The 24521-nt window shown below is 38.6% G+C and overlaps 1 protein-coding gene across 6 annotated transcripts in view; it reads right to left on the bottom strand.

Moving 5' to 3' along the window:
• LOC124126830 (four and a half LIM domains protein 2-like) overlaps positions 1-24521 on the bottom strand; it is a 161258-nt gene that overhangs the window by 82958 nt on the left and 53779 nt on the right. For 5 of the 6 annotated variants that reach the window (XM_048384396.1, XM_048384394.1, XM_046490369.2 and 2 more), the window contains exon 2: positions 2157-2242. In XM_048384396.1, coding sequence (XP_048240353.1) covers positions 2157-2242 — 86 coding nt within the window. Of the gene's footprint in view, positions 1-2156; positions 2243-20496; positions 20794-24521 lie in introns of those variants that run through there. The other variant, XM_048384395.1, reaches the window with a different exon arrangement.

The following is a 24521-nucleotide window of genomic DNA, read 5'->3' on the forward strand; positions in this document are numbered from 1 at the left end:
AAAGGAAGGAAGGAAGGAAGGAAGGATGATGGATGGATGGATGGACATATGTACAGATGGACGGATGGACAGATGGATGGAATTCCTTGGTATAACTATATATCCCCACCCTTTTAGGTCAAGGGTATAACAAACAAACCCATTGACCACTAAGCTACCTCACCGTCCCTTAATAAACTTAATACCACAGCAAACATCTCATTTCCACATTCTCTTCTTTGGCAATAATTCAAAAGTTATCATATAAACATTAAGCACTCCAATGAGAGCTATCTCAGATCATTTAGTCTACAAGCTTTCAAAATCTTTCTGAGAATGTTTGTCTCACGGGTAATCCCACAGTCGAGACAGTCCCAGAGAGCTTCAAAACAGTATCAGATGTAGAGCATCAAACTCTCCCTGTATGGATTATTCAAAAACGGCACCACATTCAGCATGGGGACAAATATTCACTTGAACTTCGTCATTTAAACCCCACACAACATAATTCCAGGACAGAAAATCCATATTTTACACATAAACAAATAGCACTCTATGACATTTAAGTGGCTTTTGGAAGTCTCGTCTTGTCAGAGTGGAGGCATCCTTCAGTCGTGGGTCTTGGTATTTTAGACCTTTCAGTCCCTAAACCAATAACACGATGGGTATAAGAGATACACTTGTCAGATTCATGGAAACTGAATAACAATATAGTTATCTCGCATGGCATCCTCCAAACATTTACTACATACCGTCTCCATATACATCTGCATATCATGAACTTAACTGTTTTCAAGGTATTCCTAAACACAAATGTCTCATTTGTTGTACCGTACTGATGTGAATATTTATAGTGAGTGAGTAAGTTGGGTTTAACGCCGTTTTAAACAGTATTCCAGCTATATGTCAGCTTAATGTGGGAGGAAAGCCCAAAGTGATGCAGGTCTCAGACATTTACCACTTTGGTGAAACCCACGAGCACGGGTATGGTGCTGACAAACCTCGAAACATAATTGGGGCGAACCAGAATTCGAACCCACAATCATAGGTTTCTGCATGCCCAAGGGACGCAATACTGCACAGCGAATCACGGTGCCTCAGACGACTGGGCCACCTGTGACCCCGTGAGTATTTATGTGCCATAATGTACACATTAATGGATGTTAGGAAAAACTTCAATATTTCATTGCACTTTTCTCCACAATTGATTTTGGAGTCTTACCATGAATCTATCATCAGTCTAATTTGGTAAAGGGTAAATCATTGGTTACTTTCGACCATCAGAATACAACTAGAGGACATAATCTGCCTCACACACACTAGGAATGTCATGATTCAACTATCTCCAAATACAATATGCATTGCGATACTTTGTTCACAACACAATACGCATCAAGAAACTTAATACCTGATATTGTTTGTTTGTTGTTTAACGCTGCACTCAGCAATATTCCAGCTATATGACAGCGGTCTGTAAATAATTGAGTCTTGACTAGACAATCCAGTGATTGACATCATGAGCATCGACCCACGCATATTGGAATACGATGACATGCATCAACCAAGTCAGCGAGCCTGACCACCCGATCCCGTTAGTCGCCTCTTACAACAAGCACAGTTGCCTTTTACAGCAAGCATAGGTTGCTGAAGACCTATTCTACCCCGGATCTTCATGGGTCTAATTCATGATAATTTTGCTTGAATTTGCATATTTCATAGGGTATAAACACTATTTTTATTACAAAGGTTTGAAACTTCCTGAATATATGGTCTCCTATTTGAAAATAATAATGTCTCATTTCAGTCAATACTATTTCAGCTCAAACGTGAGTGTCAACACCAGTTAAATAAAGACTAGAACAAAATTTAAGTCTCAAATCTGTGTACATTGTACAATGTAGATATAGCATAAATTAAGAACGATAAAACTGTTTATTAAAAATGAAGGTAGGACCCATTTTGCCAACAAAGTGATTCTTTTGCTGTTAGACACGTTCCACGAGTGAAAACAGCAGTGACCAATGGTGTGAGTACCATGTCACTGTAGGCAAGTGTACAGAAGCTGATGATGAACCCGGAACCTCGCAGGTGAGGACACAAATCAGCATTGAAAGTAGCAGTGCTAAAGACCACTGGAGCCCCTTTTCCCTCTATATAACAAGCCCGGTCAAACCTACCTCCATACATGGAGGCTGAAGCCGGGACAGTGGTCCGTACAGGCCAGGCAGGGTTGACCCTCGTCTACTTCCTGGACCAATATGCCCTGAAACAGAAAAAATGTTCAACTAGACTAAAACATCAGAGAGAAAGGTTGAGATGAAACAGGATCGGTACTACAGATGAACCTAATAATCAGACGTTTCTCAACTGCAATCTCATTAAAAACTGATCTTTTACTCCAATAAATATAGCTCTCTGTGTGCCAAGATCTGATGACACCTCCATAGAAGGTCTCATCAGGTGAATCCTGAGCATACTTTGACTGTCCCATCCTAATTAAACATACATAGATTCTGAAGCCAATCAGATGTCAGCTTTCTGAAACCATTTGGCTTTTTGTACCACCTCGATTGGGAATCTTAGCAAAAGAAACATGCCACAGAACATATTTGTATATTATACATTATATACTGCACTTATTAAGATACTAGTATCTGTTGAAATGCGGTGTATTTGTTTCCCCAAACAGTGGCTCCATATGCATGCCAGTTATCTTTCTCAACTTCCTGGGGAGTATGCAAAAGAGCTGCCTAGGGGCGCTAGAGGGTTTTTATATCAGCCTCACTTGTCAGGTACCCCTTCTCCGCCGGGGTAGAAGAGGCACATTTGAGTCACTTACCCAGGGTGACACCAGACGTTTTGAAACCTGTGTTTCGAGTGTTCTAATATATTCATGTTTCCATCGTCTGGTCATCTACCATTGGATGAGTGGGTTCTCCTATATAACCTGGATAGGAAACGCTACAGATTTCCTGCAACTATCTGTGCCGCGACATACATAAGGTTATATAAGTCCGTGTTCAAAGTAACAAGAAATCCAGTCTCTGTGTCTTTGAGTGCCCAGAACATGCTTTTCAAAAGGTAAGTATCAAACAACAACTGATCTGCACCTCAAACCTATAGTTCAAATTCTTTATTTTTTCAAAATGATCTCAAATTAACCATCCATGTTCTGCTTCACACTGGTTCCCCTCCACATTCAGAATCAAATTCTATAATATTCCTGACTTGACAAACTTTATATAATCGCTTCAAAATATTGAACACCTTGTTCAGTCTGGTCTCTTAAAATCTCCTATACCCATTCACTTTAAATCTTTCTTAAACCTTAACTGAAGCTGAGCAGTTATTTCAGAACAGAAGGTCAATCTGGTCTGCCTGTTATCAATGAAGTCTGGTCCAGTCCTAATACATAGTTACAGCCTCCTAGCCTGTGAGAGATGAGATGGCATAAAACACAACAGGCCACATGATGTGTCTTGCAGCTGATACCCAGTGTCTGGTCCTATCCTCATATACTCTTGCAGCCAATAAACTGATGACAGCCAGTCAATTTAGCCTATACCACACACCAAGGTCTGGGGGTTATATGCTTATCGGCTGCCTTTCTAACCTAGCATTTATGAAGTCATAACTCTCTCATCATATATACTGAACTGGTATCATATTTAGCAGCAATAGGCAATGTGTTGCATGATATATAAGAATATCACCATCATGTATGCTTCTTTATTTATTTCATAATTACAGCAACGTTCCATTGCATTTCAGATGAATGAACTGCCCTAGCCAGCATCAATGTCTGTCCTGATCATGGATGCTCGTCTGCATCAGCACTTTCATTTTCAGGTTACAAGCTTGTTTGTTTGTTTGTTGTTTAAAGCAGCACTCCGCAATATTCCAGCTATATGATGGCAGTCTGTAAATAATCAAGTCTGGACCAGACAATCCTGTGATTGACATCATGAGCATCGATCCACGCAATTGGGATACAATGACATGCATCAACAAATTCAGCGAGCCTGACCACCTGATCCCGTTAGTCACCTCTTACGACAAGCATAGTCACTCAGATTACAAGTAAAAAGATATCACAAATGTATTGAACACACTGTATCATCAGAGGAACACAACCTACATGCAAAATCAGAGTATATACAGGGCTTTACACTTTTAGAAGTGAAATCCAGGCACTGTTCTCATTCTAGAGCTGTAGAACTAGAATCCAACAGTGAGTTCTCACATATTATGTTGAGATTAAACTTTCCTACATCAAATAATAGACACAGTTGCAAAAAGCCCATATGAGTGTATATTGCATGGGAACAGGCGATTCCAAAATTCCCGTAATCAAACCTACAAATGTGCAACCAGCAAACACAATAACTATTGTGCTAGCCCATAGCTACAATCAGAACCGATGTCTCTGTCTTTGAACTGACGGGGGCACAGGTGCCTAAGTCGTCTAAGGCACCGTGATTTGCTGTGCAGAGTTGCATCCCTTGGGCACGCCAGAAACCTATGATTGTGGGTTTGAATCCTGGTTCACCCTGATTATGTTTCTAGGTTTGTCAGCACCATACCCGTGCTCGTGGGTTTCAGCGAAATGGTAAACCTCTGAGACCTGCATCACTTTGGGCTTTCCTCACACATTAAGCTGACACGGGGTGATATAACTGTAGTACTGTTAAAAGCGGCGTTAAACCCAACTCACTCACTCACTCTTTAAACTGACAACTCTTGCACCACACGCCTCCAATTCCAGTGATGTTAGAGTGTGGAAAAATCCTTTTACACTAAAACATCCAATAAAACGTGACAGATGGGCACTTACGACATACAACAGCCCATATCACATATCCTTTAGCGGATGTATCTCCACCCATAGTGTTATTCCCTGTTCATGTGACAGGTGCTTGTTAGCTGGGTAATAAAGCTATCCTTGTTACTGCTCCCAAGAACTGTCAATGAGCTGTGGCCTGGAAGTCTGTCTCCAAGACCCTCGAGAACATTTTTTAAAAGGAGTCCAACTCAAGTCTAGAATTATTTAGCAAGTCTACATTGCCTCATTTTTGTTCTGGGCTTCATTTGGAATTTATTCATTTTATTTTGTAGATATATAGAAATATAATTATCTTATTTAAAAAAATACATAACTGCTTGTTTATTAATGGCAGCAATAGAAACTGACACTAGTCTATAGTCCTTGCCAAACTGCCCAATAGTTAAGGTATCAAAGGACTTATTAGTAGAAATTTGCCGTTTTTAAGGGTTTTACTATATGTCATCATCACAAGGACTAGTGGACTAAAAATGTTAGTTTCTATCACTGTAACAGTATTGGTTACAATGAACTGCAGGGTTTTGCTGGAATTTCTAACAATGGATAAATATTGAAGTAATGGTAAATGAAAGTTGATTAACATATCAGGGTTTTACATGGGCACAAATGTACGTCCAGTACTCACAAATCTAGAGAATGGATGTAGAAAAATTGAGGGATCCACAATAATATTCACTGTACCTACAGCGCATCAAGAGCAGTTATGGGTGTGTGTTATTTTACCCATTAATAATGACCACTGTCCACAGGATCATTGATTCATTCCAGGCTCTAAAGTAATTATCTAAACTTACAGTACACCACACCATTTTTTTACTTTACAGGACAATCATATAGCCTGCAAGGACCCTTAAAATTAATTATTGGGGGTCTCCTGAACTCCCAGTTTTGTAAGTCAAGGTAAAACCCTGATATAACCAAATGAATACAATTTTATAAATCTATTTAAGAACGGCACATCGACTCAAACAACTGATGCTGTCTGTGAAATTAAAATAAAAGTATACTTTACTTTTGATCCATTGTGTTCAGACACAATACCAGTATTAAGCATTCAAGAGCAATAAAATTCATATTAATAATATAAAAAAATAGTAACAGAAAATACAACCCTTCCCCCTTTCATTATGGTTTTCTGAACATACTGAAACTCAAAAATCACATTTCATTTTTGATGAAATTCCAGGCAAAGTAATAATAGCATTTCACATCTGATTTCCCTTGGTGATAGACACATACCCAGTAATCACATGAAATAGTATTGAGTGCATCTATGCAGTCATCATCACTGCTGCCTGAGTGGGCAGGTGATGTGGGGATCACGGAAGGTGAACACCTTGCCTACTGTAATACAGTTTCCATTGATTGCCACAAAAACAGGCCTGGACATAAACGATTGCGCTGTGCTTGGAAGCCATGTGTGGAAGGAGGTGGAAAATGCATGTTGAGCTCTAGATTCCTTTTGAGTGAGTGAGTGAGTTGGGTTTCATAAAGCCCTCAGCATTATCGCAGTGAAGGACACCAAGAATGGGGAATCGAACCCAGGCGTTTGGCTTGACAAACACTTTGACCACTAGGCTACCCCACTGACATCTTTGTAAATGGAAGACGTACTGCAACTTCAGTCATCAGTACTAAGTCTGGGTTTTCCCAACTTCATTTTGGCTCACTTCAAGTGAACCACACGTTTGAACAGAATTTCATTATAATCATTTTCAGGGCCTGTCAATGTCCAGACCTTTGTTTAAACGTTACCCTCAAAACAAGAACTGCTTTTGGACCATGATCATCAATAAAACACCAACAAATATTCTTTTGTCAGTCTGTCCTCACATGCTTAGATGGCTGTAGACTAACATCTGGTCTCTGAAACATATCTTACAGAAGGAAACAGATGTTTAATTATCTTAATAAAAATATATTAAAAAGTAGCCCAGAGACCCTCTTCATTTTCAGATGATACTACAGTAATCTAGACTTGCCAAACATCCTAGACTTGCCCACTGTGTTAGATATAGTTGTATCATGGTCTGTTTGACAGACTAAGGTGGCCGCATCCAGTACAGAATTGTTTAGAAAATCTCCATCCATCAAATATAGTTGTAAACCCCCAGCGAACAAAGTCAAGACACCATGTTTGATTTATATCAGAGATAAGTGCTCTCACAAGGTTTGGGCACTGGTTAAGTTTTTTTCATTGATATCAATATTGAGAAACCTGCTTCAAGGGTATGACAAGCTGCATTGAAACTATGTTACTGGATCAGTGATTGAGTGGGATGAGTCGAGTCTTATGCCACAGATCAACCATAGCAGATAATCTGGAGCATCTACTCAGTGAGTGGGGCATTTGAGTATGTTGGCATTTGAGTGGAGTGGAGTGGAGTGGAGTGGAGTGGAGTGGAGTGTTTCAGTTTTTCTTCCAGTTCATACAGTTTGCCAGGATTTATTCTGCATCGGACCTGTTCTGCCATCGAATAGGGGGACTTAAGTCTGGACATATTACGAGTTCAGTAAACCTGTCAATCATTCTACACCAAATGTGATTTGTAATCAACACTGCTGTCATTTCTAGCCAATTTTACTGCCTCTGGTCCTGTTGACACAGTCTTGAATTAATTACAACACAAACATCTCTCATATTACACAGGTGTGATTGGCTGTCATTCTGTCATCTGACTTGTAATTGGCCTTATCAATTACACTTTTCATATAGTCTGGCCTTTTGTCAGTGTGTAATTTGTCAAGTTGAACATGAACTGGGTGTTCCAAGAAGTGGGGAGAATCAGTCATGATCTATTGGTGTTGTGAAACAACCCAGGTTATGATACAGATCCTGTATGAAGGGACATAGAAAAGATTGAGCAAAACAATTGACCCGAACTTTGTCAGCTAGCATTGGAGAAATGCCACTGATATCAAAAGCTATCTTGACATGTCAAACTGTCTGTCAGTGAGTGATCTGCGTGTAACACTGCCTTTGAACAGTGGCAGCTTAATATGGGAGAAACCCATGATCACAGGTATGGTGTTGACAAACCTAGAATTATAACTGGGTTTCGAAACCACAATCATAGTTTCTGGCATGCCCAAGGGACATAACTCTTCACAGAGCAATGTGTGAGTGAGTCTGGTTTTTTACACCGCTTTTAGCAATATTCCAGCAATATCACGGCGGGGGACACCAGAAATGGGCTTCACACATTGTACCCATGTCGGGAATCGAACCCGGATCTTCGGCGTGACGAGTGAACACTTTAACCATAAGGCTACCCGACTGCCCTCGCAGAGTATTGTGAATCCCTAGATGACTGGGCCAACCAGGGCCCCATCAAATTGTGTATGTCTGATCTTCCAGTACTCTTTTCTTGTAATTGAGCCATCATAATGAGCAATATGATGCTCTTGTACAGATGCCAGTACCCTTATCAAGCGGGCTTGCTGGCTACCTCATTAATCAACCTGTTTTCATTGATATTACAACTTCAAAAAGCTAATAGATGTTGCAGTTGTCATTGCAAATGGACAGTATCAGACTATTTTGAGCAAAATCAACTTTGTATAAAATATGGGAAAGAAATCCTCCCCAAATTGGCAATGCGTTCCTTTAAGTCATCAAAGAGCAGTGTCATTTCAATGCCATACACATTCATCCTGTAGGGTAATAAAGCTGATAGTAAGTTGGGGAGCTCTACACATGAGATAACCCATTACAGTTGTAAGATTGAAGTGCTAACTTTCTAAATTTGTATTGAGCGATTCTCGAAACAGATAACCAGTAATTCCATGTTTTGAGAAGGTAATTCCAAATATTATCACTGGCATTTCAAGAAAATATAAAACGTCATTGCTACAGAATAACCAGTCTAGATTATACGACGAAACAAATTCCATTGGACGTAAAGGGCAAAGAAGATCAGAAGCATGAGGTGTCAGCAAAAAGGGTGAGAATGTCCTGTCCCGCTCTACCGGTAGCACCCACCACTCCCACAATTTGCAACAAATAGTACGTGTTTGTTGCCATGCAACGACAGCATTTAAACAAACCAGACAATCAGGTGATAGACCAGAAATCCAGTCACATGATTGCGCATTTAATGAATTTGTTGAAACTAAAAACAATATGTTAATTTTGAATTACGTCTCTTGTGAACAAGTGCAGAGCTTCTTATGTTATAAGTCAAGAAAAAGCGTTTAAGACACATCAGTATTGTATTAATATTTTCATACGTTGTACTTGGGTGGGTCAAGACAATGTCTCAGTCATGAAAAGCAAATACTGGTACCAGTAGGCCAACTCGTGTGGACAAGCAAACCCATGTGTTGAGTGGGAAGTGAACACCCTACCCACTGGGCTAATGCTGCATGAGTCAGTGTTATCAATATTCCACCCAAATCATTGCAGGTTTATACCAGAAACGGGTTCACAAATTGTACCCATGTGGAGACTCAAACCAGGGTCTTCAACACGACAAGCTAAGCTTTAACCACTAAAGTACTGTTGGAAATGCTACAAAAATGTTTTTCGCGCTTCATTTAATAAATATGAGTCACAGGGCTATGAAAATAGCATATATCAAAACAACGCAAATCGACTTAATCTAGCCTATCCTAACTGACACTGTGATGAGCCTTAAAAGGAATTTTTACAGGTAAAATGATGATAAACTTAGAAAATATTTGTGTGTTGTCATGCATGTATGAAACGGCCTATAACCTGAGGTAATCCCCTAACACCTGTCCCGAGGTGATGACCTTACACCGGCACGTGCATTTTAAAAAAAATTGCTGTTATTGCACCTTATGCTTTGATATGTGTTGATGGGGTTGCAATTTAGGATATGTACTGCATTATATATAGTATTGGAAGGTTAGGGATTTTGAAGAAGGACTATTTGTTGTTCTACAGATGATTTCTTTAGGTAGCATCTGACTCCACTGATGACATATATGAATCTGTATTGTCATCCAAAAGAATGAAATTAACAAGGCTGATATCGAGCAAAGACTGCATTGATACTCCCTTTGACATGTGTGTGTTTGAATGTTGTGTTATGTCTTGCCACGAACCCTTTACAGTTAGCCAAGATAGGCTCAAAAGGGTTGAACTTACAATGTCTGAGTGGCGTCTGTAAGAAAATGTGACCGTGTTGTGCCGCCAGTACTTGTTTATGCTTTACTGGTTTCTTATTCAGGTGAATTTTCTCCATGAGTTGAACTTTCGTTTCAGCTGGTCTAAAGTCGACATTGCAAGATGTCAGATATTCCTGCATGGTCGCCTACACACTTCTCATGGTTGGAACAACAGTATCTGGTTCCCAGGCGTTATATTATCTGGACTTATCCATGATAATGATACTGGGCTTGTTTAGATTGGGCAGTCTCTGATGTTCCAACCAGTCTATGAGCACTTCACCTCCTATCATTTCCTCATGATAATCATCAGTTTTCTTTTTCGCCTCAGAAACTAGCTCTCATCCATCAATTAGCCTCAGATCACAGGTTCTGGCATGCAAAACCATGACACGATCACCTTTACCTGATGGCACCATGGGGGCTTTTCGTCCAACTGACTGTAGTCACATGTAGTCAGTGGAATAATTCTTGTTCACCCAGGTTTCACCAAGGTAAATGACAAGCCCTGACTGCACTAATTATGAATGGTGTGGAAATAATGTGACCTCATAAACAGGATGGACTATTTTTCCCTGAAATTGCTTGGTCATCAGATTTGTTGGTATGAATTGAAAACCCCATAGCTTTGGAGGTTCGGTAATACACCCTATCTAAACTAATAAATTGTTTCCCTCTATCTGTCTCAAGTGTAAAGAACTTGTATACATCCCCTAGTACTGACTCCATGTCATGTACGATGGTTATGGCTATGCAAGTGTAATGTAACATGCATCATGGGAGCAGTGATGACAAAACAAATGCAGCATCATTTTGTTATTTTAGAAGATGCACACCTAGAATTTTTCTCCAAATTATTTTTTATGTGGATTAGATCACGGACTTGTATGGTTACATAGGTCCGTGATTAGATGTTTTATGAAGACTACATTATTATCATTATAACGGAGTCACATGCACACATTTCTATAGTCCGTTTTAGACTTCCATCATTAGATTTTAATTTGCTGTTTTCGTTCGAATTTTTCTCCTGTAAAATTGTCAATAGGATTCCTTGTGACTGAAATACTTCAAACCACAGGTATGTCGATCAGTATGTACTTGATATTTCAAAAGTAACAGTCTGTGAAAAATTCTATCCTTTGATATCGGACAAAAAGCATTTTATAGCAATTCCAATAGTATGAAGTCTAGCACCATCGGCAGCCAGGATGATAATGACTCGACATAACCTACTGCCCGAGTTTGCCCCAGAACGACTTCTCAACCATTCCAGCAATGTCCCCTGACACCACCTTCCTAATTTTCACGTCTGTTTCAACATGACCTTCATTATACCAGGAGAAAGGTCGTAGCATCTTCATCGTGATGACGACAGTTTTTCAACTGAATCATGTTGGAGTAAGGAGAACATGATGTCCTCAAACCCTGTTAGCATGATAACTTTATTGGTTAGATTCTGATAACACATAGCCCGGTACTGATGTTAGTTGTCATGAGATTAACTCTCTCAACCTACTTTTAAAAAAAAGAAAAGAATTGCTTAAATTTGACAATATAGATGATCTTGGGTTGTATACTTCCCAGGGAGTTGAGAATGAAAATTGGGTACACACTGATCCATGCTGTGAGCATGCTTTAGGGTGTGGATTTGACACATTATATGTATGCACATTATTATTATTATTATTATTATTATTATTATTATTATTATTATTATTTAATAAAAAAACCAAACCATATTGCCTACCAATCCAACCGGAACGTTGAAGAAAACCATATCATTGTGATTGTCACAGTCTTCAGGCCTCAGCAATTCACGAGATAATGATAAGGGTAGACTGTTATAAATGTTGAACATACTGCATTTTAGGGAAAAATATGTATTTTAACTATTGTGTGCATTTGAACGGGCTTTCATCTTTTAAATATTCTACCAAACAAGACAAACCCCACTTTCAAATGCTGGTAATATGTGTGTGTTTTCGCCCAACAGTGAATCAACTTGGTAGTAAATGCTTATAAAAAAAATACGATTAAGCTGAGAAATGTTCAATCTCATTAAAATCAGATCTTCCATTTCAGACTACACTTGAAAATTATGTCGACACAGTTCTCAATTAAAATTTTGAAAACTGAACAAACGAACATTCCGGAATGTCTAATATATGGCTCAGATTGTATGGGAGTGCTTCCTACGTACTTCCTCCCCTGATCAGATGTTTATCCCCCAGAAGTGATAGATAATTTTGACGGAATAAGTCGTACGGGCTGTAACTGTCGTTCCAAATACCCCGTGTTAACGTTTTTGAGGTTGCATGATTAGAAAACTCATTCCGACTGTTACTTTCATGATCTGGTAAGCGACACTTTGATTAGTCGGATGAAAGGTCATTCTGACGTGACCCGTAATGGGATGTCCTCAGATTTATGTTTAGCAATAGCAAGAACTAAGATTTTAATGGGATTGAGAAATGTTACAGTAATGATTAAATATCTTACAAAATGTCATTATATGGGCAATAATTTGTATTTGTTAATGTATTCCATGATAGGGTCAAAAACACTGTTGAGATAGCCACCAAACTGGTAGTCATGTAAGTAACGGTTGCATGTCCACTGCAATAATCCTGAAATCACAAAGTCACAAGCCTCAAGTCCCTCAACTTCTGATCTCCCTAAAAGCTTCTCAATGGACATATCTCAAACCTAAGACACACTAAGCATGTCTTTATCATAGCCAACTCAGAGTTATCCCAACCAGAATGGATGCCACACAAGGACATCAAAACACTGATAAAGTATCCAGAAACATCACCATTACTCAAAATCCCTGTTATCAGCGACTGACAGTGGGAGTTTCTGTCCGAAACGACACCTTGAACACAAAAGGTATTAAATATCCTCACTAATACTTTAACAGTCTGTATATGGAAAGGTTTACACACATTGATAACATATCTTTCTATACATAACAATGATGATTCTTGTATCTGAATGTAGAACCTGAAAACAAGAGGTAGCTCATACAGGTCCTGTTACTAAAAAGTCTTCATTGGTGGGCACAAGAGTCACACCTCACTGCATTTCATTCTCACATTAAACCGCTTGAAGATGATGGTCTACCTTTGTAAATATGATGATTTATACATATGCAACTACCTCAAGTATATACGAGGCCATATGGTCATAAAAGAGCGCCTGATTAATATTCAAGCCTAAACCCATTGGCACATGGTGTGTGCTATTGGACAATTGTGCTGATTGTTACTGTATATCTTACAACTGCATTGATAACAAAGTAAGCCTTGTTTGCCTCTCCATCTATTCATTCCAGAGCAAACTTGTACCACTGTGTTCAACAACAACTCAATTTGGGTGCAGGTAGGGGAGGACTGAGGTTTGCAACTTGACAGTACGCCATCATCATCCATTGTCTACTTCATACATTTGCCCAAAGGCTACAATTCACATAGCATAGATTTTTAATGTGTATGGTATTAACTAGACTACCATATCTAGTTTCGATAATGAAACTATTTTACAGAAAAAACAGTTGTTAAATTATCTTAATAAAATGTAGCCCAGAAATGCTCTATTTTCAGAAAATTGAGTCATCTAGACTTGCCAACTACAGTGCAAGTTTTCCCAGAAACACTCTTTAGCCATAAGTTTAGTCTTGTAAGCTCAGCTACCAACAGTTCATATATAAAATAACTAAAACATCTACTGAAAATTATGTAGTCAAATGTTTTGGCACAGACTGCAGAAACTATTCATTCACCAGTTCAATGAGTCTTGCACTACCAATTCTAGGATTCTAGAGGTTGAGAGTCTTATGCATTTGCAGAAGAAACCATGACACACTATGTCATGTATCAATATAGACAATAACACTATGCCAAGCATCAATATTTGATACATTATTGTGATTCGTTCCGATGCAGTGGAATGTAACACTAAACATGGCTTCACAGCCATTCTCAGAATTCAGGTCAGCCATATGTCACCATTTGAATAAAACCAATCACAGCTGTTTTGATTGCATCTGGCTTTTGAGGAGAATGACAAGAGGTTTGCTGTCCAATAAAATTACACGTTAAATGAACAGAATTGATCAACAGCAAGCTACAAAAGAACAGACTAATTAAACTGCATAATTAACATTTAACATCTTGGCATATGGCTGAACACACCATTTCACCTCTATCAGTGAAGTAATAATCTGGCCTGCCATCATCAGATACATGTACTCCATCTGCATACTGTGGATACATTACCAGGTGATAATGTATTGTGTATATATGAAACACGCCAGGTCCAAAGCCCAATTGGAATCAGACTGCTGAATATGAAAGTGAGTGAGTGAGTGAGTGAGTGAGTTGGGTTTTACGCCGCTTTTAACAGTATTCCAGTTATATCACAGCGTGTCAGCTTAATGTGGGAGGAAAGCCCGAAGTGATGCAGGTCTCAGACGTTTACCACTTCGGTGAAACCCACGAGCACGGGTATGGTGCTGACAAACCTTGAAACGTAATCAGGGCGAACCGGGATTCGAACCCACAATCATAGGTTTCTGGCGTGCCCAAGGGACACAACTCTGCACAGCGAATCGTGGCGCCTTAGACGACTGAGCCACCCGTGCCCCCGGTGAATATGAAAGAGGTGTGCAAACATAAACGGTGCATGTCATTCAGATTCTAGGACATGTGTGCTCTACTTTCAGAGTTTACTACCATATACAACATTTATGAACCTCGAGGAGAAAAGGGACCTTGTCGGTGCTGTGCAACAATTGTGCTGTGACGTCATAAAGAGGGACATTTGACATCAACTTACTTCCACAAAAAATGTCCATGTGTGAGGACTGTATAAAAATATCTTATTTTTCTCTCGTTAGTTCGTAATGTAATAAAAACATTATTTCAAACATTCAGACATATCAGACATTATGTCTAAAAACTGCAATTATTATATGAGTGAGTGAGTATGATTTTACGCCGCTTTTAGCAATATTCCAGCAATATCACGGCGGGGAAAATCCACAAATGGGCTTCACACATTGTACCCATGTCTGGAATCGAACCCAGGTCTTCGGCAGGACGAGCGAACGCTTTAACCACTAGGCTACCCGACCGCCCCAAATTATTATATGAACAGTTATAAGTCTGAAAATGAATCCAAATATTTGATGCCATTTATCTCTCTAATAAAACATATCAATTGAAGCTTGTGAATTGTAGTTTTAAAATATAATTAGATTTCAAAATGTGATTTTACACTCAACAGGTCCCTTATCTCATCGCTGGTCACATTTAGTGAATGACTGCTTCCTCCTTTTTATGACTTCATTTATTTGATTTGTCGTCTCTTAACCCTGGTATCCTTTGTTTGTTTGTTGTTTGATGCCGCACTCAGCAATATTCCACCTAAATGATGGCGGTCTGTAAAAAATCAAGTCTGGACCAGACAATCGAGTGATTCACATCATGAGCATCGATGGGATATGGGATATGATGACATGACATGCATCAACCAAGTCAGCGAGCCTGACAACCCGATCCCGTTAGTCACCTCTTACGTTAAGCATAGTCGCCTTTTACAGCAAGAATGGGTTGCTGAAGACCTATTCCACCCCAGATCTTCCCTGGTATGCAAACAGACTTCATTTCACTCTGAACAAATACTGGTCACGTGTATGAGCATGTGCTCTTGGAAAGTATGTACGCTATTGTAATTGAGTTTTTAGACGGTCAATGATGACATGAAATTTTGTTTTAAAATACATTGTTTTATATTCAATCCTGGGTATGTTTGATAGCGACGAGTGACAGTGTTGGTAATAAAGCACCAGCTGAATGACATCACTGACAGACTGTTGCAAACTGCTGATTCAGTGACGTTTTATGACTATGTATAATGAATACATCAGATTGTGGCAATATAAATATTAACAGTTTCATTAATGTAACTGCAAATGATTATTAATAATAGTAGTATAGGTAATGGGGGTTCTGGCTCACTCATGATGATTGTTAAATCGCATCATCATTTTGACATAAAAATTTCCTTCTGTATTGGTGGTATAGGTATATGAATCTGGCTCTAGTGGAAGTGAGCCAGAACCCCCATCATCTATTCTACTATAATACTAAACCAGGATAGCAAATACCTGTTTGCACAGTTTTGACACGGTAAGGAATTCTTATCAAACCACAACCTGTTACTTGAGTAATCATGACAGGCCTAGAAATTAATAAGGTATTTTTAGCATAGAGAAAAAATTGGAACCATCTCCAAACAGATTCCACAAACATAGCAAGTCAGTCAATGCTGTTTCACACAGCTGTCTGCAATATTCCAGCAATATAATGGCGGCCTGAACATTCCAATTCTGGACCTGACAAACTGACGATCCACGGCATGAGCAACGATCCATGCTGTCAGAGTAAAATGACACACAATCAGTGAGGTCACACATTGTGGCCAACCAATCCTCAGATGTCAACTTCACGAAGAACACGGGGTACTGGGGACGTACTGTGCAAAGGGATTCCCACAGGGATAGGGCTTCAACGAGTACTCGAGTACTCGAGTACTCGGGGCCGGGTCGGTTTTAGTGGGACTCGAGTCCGTTATCAAGGACTCGAGTACTCGTCACATAAAATAGACGTAATTATTGTTTTTCCTTCCCGACTTTAACAAATTGAATGTATCAAGGCGATTATTGCTTCTTTGCTCCGACTCAAATGCAAAGTGTATTCCCTTACACAGATTAACAAATGATTAGCTGGTATATATGTGCTATTTCAGTGCTTACAAATCAAGCGACAGGTCGACAATTTGGTACAGTTTGAAAACGTGACCAACTCATGAATGAATGAACTTATAGTACATTGCCATATTTCCTTAGTCTTGCAGCCCAGCAGCTGTGTATACGTGTATGTCACGTGATGCACATTATTGATTTTCTTCCTGCGAATTATTGTTCGTGCTTGTTGGCAGGTGTCGAATGAAACGCTGATCGTCAGAAAAAAACTTGGTTTGTGTTCAATATGTATTGTAGTATTTGTCAGAGACCATATACCAATATGGTCTCTGTATTTGTAGACATGACGTAATGTTTTTGAAGGTCGTGATTAAGATGAGTGCAGTTACAAGCAAACATTAACACTGATCACTTCCATACACTTTGACAGATAAACAAGTTCCGTGGACGCTTTCCATTTACATTTCAGTGCAGTTCAATTATACTTATAACATGTTTTAATACATTTAGATGGCAATTTTGATCTAATGAACCAATATTCTTAAGGACGTCCTATTTTCGGGTACTCGAGTACGAGTCGAGTTTCACTCCTCGGGTACTCGAGTCCAAAAATTTGGACTCGTGGAAGCCCTACACAGGGATTATTAACATAAAACGTTAATGTCAGAAAATTATGAAATCTTTGAATGGAAGTTAGAGAGAATAAACAGTCTCGATTATCTGCCAAACAGATTCCATTGGGCGTAAAAGGCAAAATAGCAGTGAATATTATATGAATGGATCACTGAAACAAACTGATTATAACCATTCAATACTCAATTCTCTGTAGTCAACTTTTTGATGAACAAGATTTATGTGGGACCTATTCCGTAACGGGATTGCCACAAGGATTACATCTAACTGATCATGACCACTCAAAACTCAAAACTCAATCGTCAACCATCAATCATCAACTCTTCAAGACAAGCATGGTATAATCAGTAATGTGCATCTTGCTATTCTGATTTATAATATCCAAGGAAGGTGATTACATGCATTGAATAACACAACTGTAATGCTGAAACATATTCTAATTCAATCAAAAGTTAGCATATTTTGTTGACAAACCCTGTGAATAATCTTAACCTTCCACATGAGTGAAATGTGGCAGACATTGATGAAGTTATCTGTAATTAAGTGAACAGTTATGAATATTGTTGCGAATTGTGGTCAGGACAATATGACCTGTGCTAGGACAACATGATCAGCAAAATGTGCATCTAAATTAGTAACTCTCAAGATATCTTGCCTTTCACTAGCCTTTCTGTATTAGTAACACTTGATGAATGAGTGGACAGCTTTATGGTAGAACCTTAATCAGAGTTGATTCTGTTTGTTTGTTTGTTGTTTAACGCCAAACTCAGCAATATTCCACCTATATGACAGCGGTCTGGAAATAATCAAGTCTGGACCAGACAATCCAGTGATTGACATCATGAGCATCGATCCATGCAATTGGGATATGATGACATGCATCAACCAAGTCAGCGAGCCTGACCAACCGATCCCGCATTCATTTATGTCATATTAGTGCTCTGACATGTGATAACTACGTCACAATATTTTAGTTAAATCTAGTTAGATCTAAATGCCAAGAACATTTTCTCAGACACCTACCTCATGCATTTTAAACAAAATTATCAATTCATAATCCAAGAAATATTTTCATTAGCTATACATGAGATCTTTGACAAACAATTGAGGAACAAAGAAAGAAAGTGTCCTTCACAAACAATTAATTAATTTACACCCTTTGCATTTTCATGTGATTTAGTTTACAGGTCATTTTCACACAATCTAATCCAAGAAATCCCATGTGTCATAAATCAATTATTTCTTTAGTCATTTGATCAAGTCATCTTTTATTAAGTCATAGATGTATTAAGTCAATACATCAAAAGGTATTGGCACAACTGAAATCATCAGCTCCTTTGACCATTTTATTAAATTCCTTTTCAACAAATGTGGCAAAAACATTAGCACTATTAGGTTTGTCTGTTCCACTGAGGATCAAGGCATGAAAAGATGTCTTTAGATTGCACTACAGTATTTATTAAACTTGCTGGTTCAGCATTAAGTGCAAAAGATTAAGATTAAAGCATTGAGGATATGAAGCCTTATTTCCTCATACTTGGGTGCACACACCACACAAGGAACTAACCAGATGGGTGCAACGAACAGTCTGGTGTCAACTTTGAGGGTCTAGCTCGCCAAATGATAAACATGTTGATTGATAAAGGGTCAGCAGTGTGATGGCAAGTAAGGTATCACTCACAGCATTTTGATTCAAGTCACTTGGACACAACTTTGTCTACAAGCTCAAATATCATGATATAGACCTAGCAGTCAATGATTACACAGAGACAATGTAAAACTACCACACTGCATTAATACAATATCTAGGCTTTGCCTGGACATGGGCACAAATCAGTCCTTCTTCAAAATTACATAACACAAAGCAACATAGGTGAGTGAGTGAGTGAGTGAGTTTAACAGTATTACAGTTATATCACGGCATGTCAGCATAATGTGGGAGGAAAGCCCCAAGTGATGCAGGTCTCAGACGTTTACACTTCAGTGAAACTCTACTGTCCCCTATAAATTAAACCAAACTAAAAGTTGTTCACCCTATTTCAACTATAAGGGTCAGCAGAAGCAAACACCAAGAAATAAAAATACTTGGCCTGCATGAACCTGCTATAGGTACACTATGCAGATATGAACACACAAATGGCAGAGGGGATGGTGTATGTGGAAGGAAAGCTTTTCACTATTCCAGGATTCAAACAGTGACCTACATCAAGTGTACAACAATTGCAACACTTACCTGTATGTACAGGTTGGCAAGGATGTTCAGTTCATATTGCAGGGGTATTTACTTACGGATATAACCCCAACAGATACCTGTGTTAACATTTACCAGGTAGGTAATGTTAAGGTAAATCACAAACACTTGCCTACTTCATAACTTGGCCTGCCTCTCTTAATGGAACAAATAAATATGTGAGAAATGACTAGTATTTGGTCTCTGCAGTGAGTACACCAGTTTACAGTCCTAGCACTTTCACCTGTATACATGTCAGATCTGGTCACATAATCATGTTACTATATACTTTCAGCAGTTAGGTCAAAGGTTTCACTCAATACTTTCGTCTCACACGTGAAAATTCAGGATGGAAAATTTTGAACAATATCCTGGTTGCCAGTTGTAAGGTGATAATTAGCTGACAAATATTTGTCAGTAGACAGAATTATTTCACAAAGGGGAACCTGGAGAGAGAATTATTTCACCTTGTTGATACAAACTGAAGTGTAATGTGAGGAAGGCTGTTTCATGTCAGCCAATATTTATTTCTCCTGTTTACACACAATGAGCAAAGCATGAATGTAAGGACCACATTTTCATTGTTTTTCCTCTCAATAATTCAATTACAAAATAAAGAATATTCTTGTGAGAAAGTTTAACAACTTACATTCAGACAGACATTAAATACCACCAAAAAAACAATAATTTAACTCTAAACTAATCTGAGGAAATAGGTAATTTAATTAAATTTTGCTCTTACAAACCATAAACATGCCTGTCTACAGAGACCAACTACTATCGACTAATCAATAGGAGTGAATCAGTCGTATCGCATACACAAGAAAATGGAAACAGCTGACACAGAGCCGTAACACACACTATATGACCCATATACACCGGTCATGATCATCACTCGACATTACTTACGTCTTCACAAGAAATGATGATCTGTGGAATCTGGAGACTCATAACACATTATTAACGTGGGGAACAATCTCAATAAACTATCGTCCCTCCTCCCGGTGTAACAAGCTTGGCCAGCGTCCCAGCTCGACAACATTCACTCCCACAAGAGGCTACTCCATCAAGCGACACGAGTTCACAGGTATTTAGGTGTGTAGGCCGACCTATGTCCTCCACTACTGCTCAGTCACTGAATCTAGCCCAGGTGGAACAAGATCCGTTAGGATTTCACAGGCCCTCATGTTGACAAACTGTCATTCTAAATACGCTTTCATTGTCGAATTTTCTTTTCATAAATTTCAAACACAGGATATTGACACGTTTGTAAAATTAACAATGTCGATCACTTGTAAAGTATGACATTTGGAACAAACTTCACATATTTGTGCACAAAAGGGAAGAGCCTGCTCTGACGCTCATGCACGATACACACTGGCCATGGAGTATTCTGTAGGGCCTTTGAAATTTATGTTCCTGCTGAACATATGTGACATGATATCAATAGTGGCGGATTACCCAACCCAAAGGAGACATCATGCTGTCCCTGCATTCAAGTTTTTAACGTTTTTTAAGAAAGACATTTCCTTCTCCTAGCGTGACACAAGGTGACTGGTCCCTATTCTCATTCAAAATACTCATCTCGATGAACAGGGCATATCTGTTGAAACTCTTACTAGCAAATGTCAAGAAATCAAAGATTATTTTCACAATAGATTCAACTATATATTTCACTTTTCCAGCAAAAGACACACGCAATAAAAGCAAGAAACCACAGGATATTTCAACATACTATCACATTCCTGCAGTGTCACCAGCTGAGAGCTGTATCTAAACAGCATGAACTTTAGCTAACAAATAAAAAAGGTTTGAAATATATTCGCCTAAAATCAAATCAGAATATATTACATATGGTCTGATGGCATGCCAGATAAGAGTACAGCTTATTACATGCAAAAGACAGAAAAATCAATAAATTTATCAGCCTATCATTAATTAAGTTAACTGTTTTCAGCAACTTAAAAAACAATTTTTTTCAGATATCCTGTCAAATTGTGAATTTCTGAAGGTCCTCAATCAGTGTAATTTCTCAACACTGAAGTTATGCTGACATTATCCATCACTGTATGATTGTCCACAAAGGAGATCTTTTCAATAATCCTACATCACGGAACAATTTTTTAGTTTGAGAATAATGTCTGAACATATCCTTGAGTAGAGAATGATGCTCAATAAAGTTGAAAATTCCAGTGGTATTTCAAATGAAAGAAGAACAAGAACTGGACGTATCCTCACTATTTGAGAAGGCTTTTCAAAAGGACAGAATTTTTTCTTAATGGAGAAATTGCAATCACATGTGGCAGGTCACATGGGCCCACCACTTCTCCCTCGTCCCGTCTGAGCAAACATGTGTACCGTCAGTTCACTGTTCATTGATAGATATGTCAACAAGGTGTGACATCACCAAGTTCAAGGAGACAGCCCACAACTTGAGTCTATTCCAAAACACCACACTCCAATCTGAATTTCAAAATTTGAAAAACAAATGGAACACATTTCCACGTCCACAAATACCATAAATCTATTCATAAACTCCACACTCTGATCTGAACTTCCAAATTGAAAAATTTACCAAACACATTTCAACATGTTCCATGTCCAATTAAGAAATTTGAAAAATGCACAGTCCACATTTCCACGACCACAAACAATTTCAATCAGGCCAAATCAGGTCCACATACCTAAACTGGTACACAATCACCCTCCATTGAAATAGGGGCATTCAATCAATGTTTATACAACGATTGGGACCGATTATATTGCTGCTGTCTCAGTGAACCATTGGTCATGAACATGTAACGTTATCATTTCAAAAAGTGATAAAGTGTTATATTGTTGTCAATTAACACTGGATTCCATGCCACCTGTCCTCCTTTTGACTGCATTAATAAGTTCATCCATTGTGGTCTAGGGCTAATCAAAGAGGTCATACCCACGAAATCTCTGAGAAACGTTCGCACTTGACTTAAGCATTTAATAATGTACACTGTTACCGTATCTGAGTGTATTGATTCTGTTATTAATGCTCATCTTTTGGGCCTCTGAACATCTTAGAACAGGCTCATAAAAACCTATTAATAATCTCCGAGTCTGTTAGCAGTAGTGATTGCTGTAATCAATTATGCTGAGAACATGCCTGGCCCATCTATCCGAGTTTCCACTCGTGTATTAAGGCCAATGATCAATTAACGAATTAACACGTTTCATCTGTGTGAAGACTTTATGAAACAGCGGAGGTGATAATACATTGATTAACTTTCATGTGGGGAGAAATAGTTTAAAGGGACTCTTTTCTTTGAAAACAAGGCTTAAAATTCTAAATAGCCAATTAGCCAAATAAATGCACGCAGACACACTTAAGTTGACTTTCCTTACTTATCTCAAAATATTACCAGGTTAGCCTGATTAAGGTCAACCTGAGTGACTGTTCATGTAGAGATTGATTTGAACACCTACTGGTCCAGTAACTTATAACCTCCAGGGGGTTATCTAGACCTGTTCAAAGGCCGGTATTTGGCTCCAAGCCTGCAGCAAATGTCAGTAAAAATTCTCAAATTGGAACTAAAACATTTCCAATTCATGTTTATACAGTTATATCTAATGTGAAGGCTTGTTGTGGTCAACATGTATTTCACTGATATCACAAAACAGGACCAAAACCTATGAAATAAGAGTGAGGGAGTTTGGTTTAATGCCACTTTGAACAGTATCCCAGTTATATCACAGCATGTAAGCTTAATGTAGAAAGAAAGCCCGAAGTGATGCAGGTCTTACACGTTTACCGCTATGGTGAAGCCATCAAGCACTGGTATGGTGCTGACAAACCTAGAAACATAATCATGGCGAACCGAGATTCAAACCCACAACATTTCTGGCATGCCCATGTGACGCAACTCTGTACAGCAAATTGCACCCCCCCTGCCCCTTGAAACAAGAAACAGAAGGCAGTAGGTTGCAAGGACAATTAGGAAGGCAACATATATTCCACGGCTAATGAAACTGTACAGGCAAGCAGACCACAATACCATCTCAGCAGATATGGCAAACCTTTTAAAATTTACAATTCATCATTTAATCATAGATAAGCCTGACAAAAAGTCAACCAGGCATGAATAACCATGATATAAAAGTTAACAAAAAAGATTTATATTTAAATCTATTCTCAAAATAGACACAATTTATGGTTAAGAACTTCTTTAATTACTGTTTAATAAGTTGTTATCCATAAATTGTGTCTACTTTGTCAACTTCTGAGTAATGCCTATCAAATCAATTCTCTTTTTTTTTCTGTCAATAATAAATTTATTTATATTTGTCCCTTTTGGGTTTTGGAAAATATCGAAATTGAAACAATTTGTTTTCTTTCTCTCTTGATATGGTACAGTTTAAAACTTATTTCACCAGTCCTCAGAGTTTGTAGCTAGTCCTGCTTGAACAATACAAAAATGTTTACTATGTTTCCAATTTTTGTCAGTTTTATTCAGTTCCAATTTGTGGCAAAAACTAAAGCATTGAGAACTAATTCAGCATTATAGCCCTCAAATGCTACTAGTCAATGAGGACCACTAACATTGGTTGGTTGGTTGTTTAACGTCGCACTCAGCAATATTCCAGATAAATGACGGCGGTCTGTAAATAATCGAGTCTGGACCAGATAATCCAGTGATTGATATCATGAGCATTGATCCATACAATTGGGATACGATGACATGCATAAACCAAGTCAGCGAGCCTGACCACCCGATCCTGTTAGTCGCCTCTTACGACAAGCATAGTCGCCTCTTACGGCAAGCATGGGTTGCTGAAGACCTATTCTACCCCAGATCTTCACGGGTCTTACCATCATTGGATATTCACTTGTCCTCGGTCCAATTTAGTAGTTTCATTATAGAGGACTAGCATGAATTTCGAACATTGGTTACGTTACTGTG

Source organism: Haliotis rufescens, unplaced genomic scaffold, assembly GCF_023055435.1.
Source record: "Haliotis rufescens isolate VD_foot unplaced genomic scaffold, xgHalRufe1.0.p SCAF_5, whole genome shotgun sequence".
Taxonomy (NCBI): domain Eukaryota; kingdom Metazoa; phylum Mollusca; class Gastropoda; order Lepetellida; family Haliotidae; genus Haliotis; species Haliotis rufescens.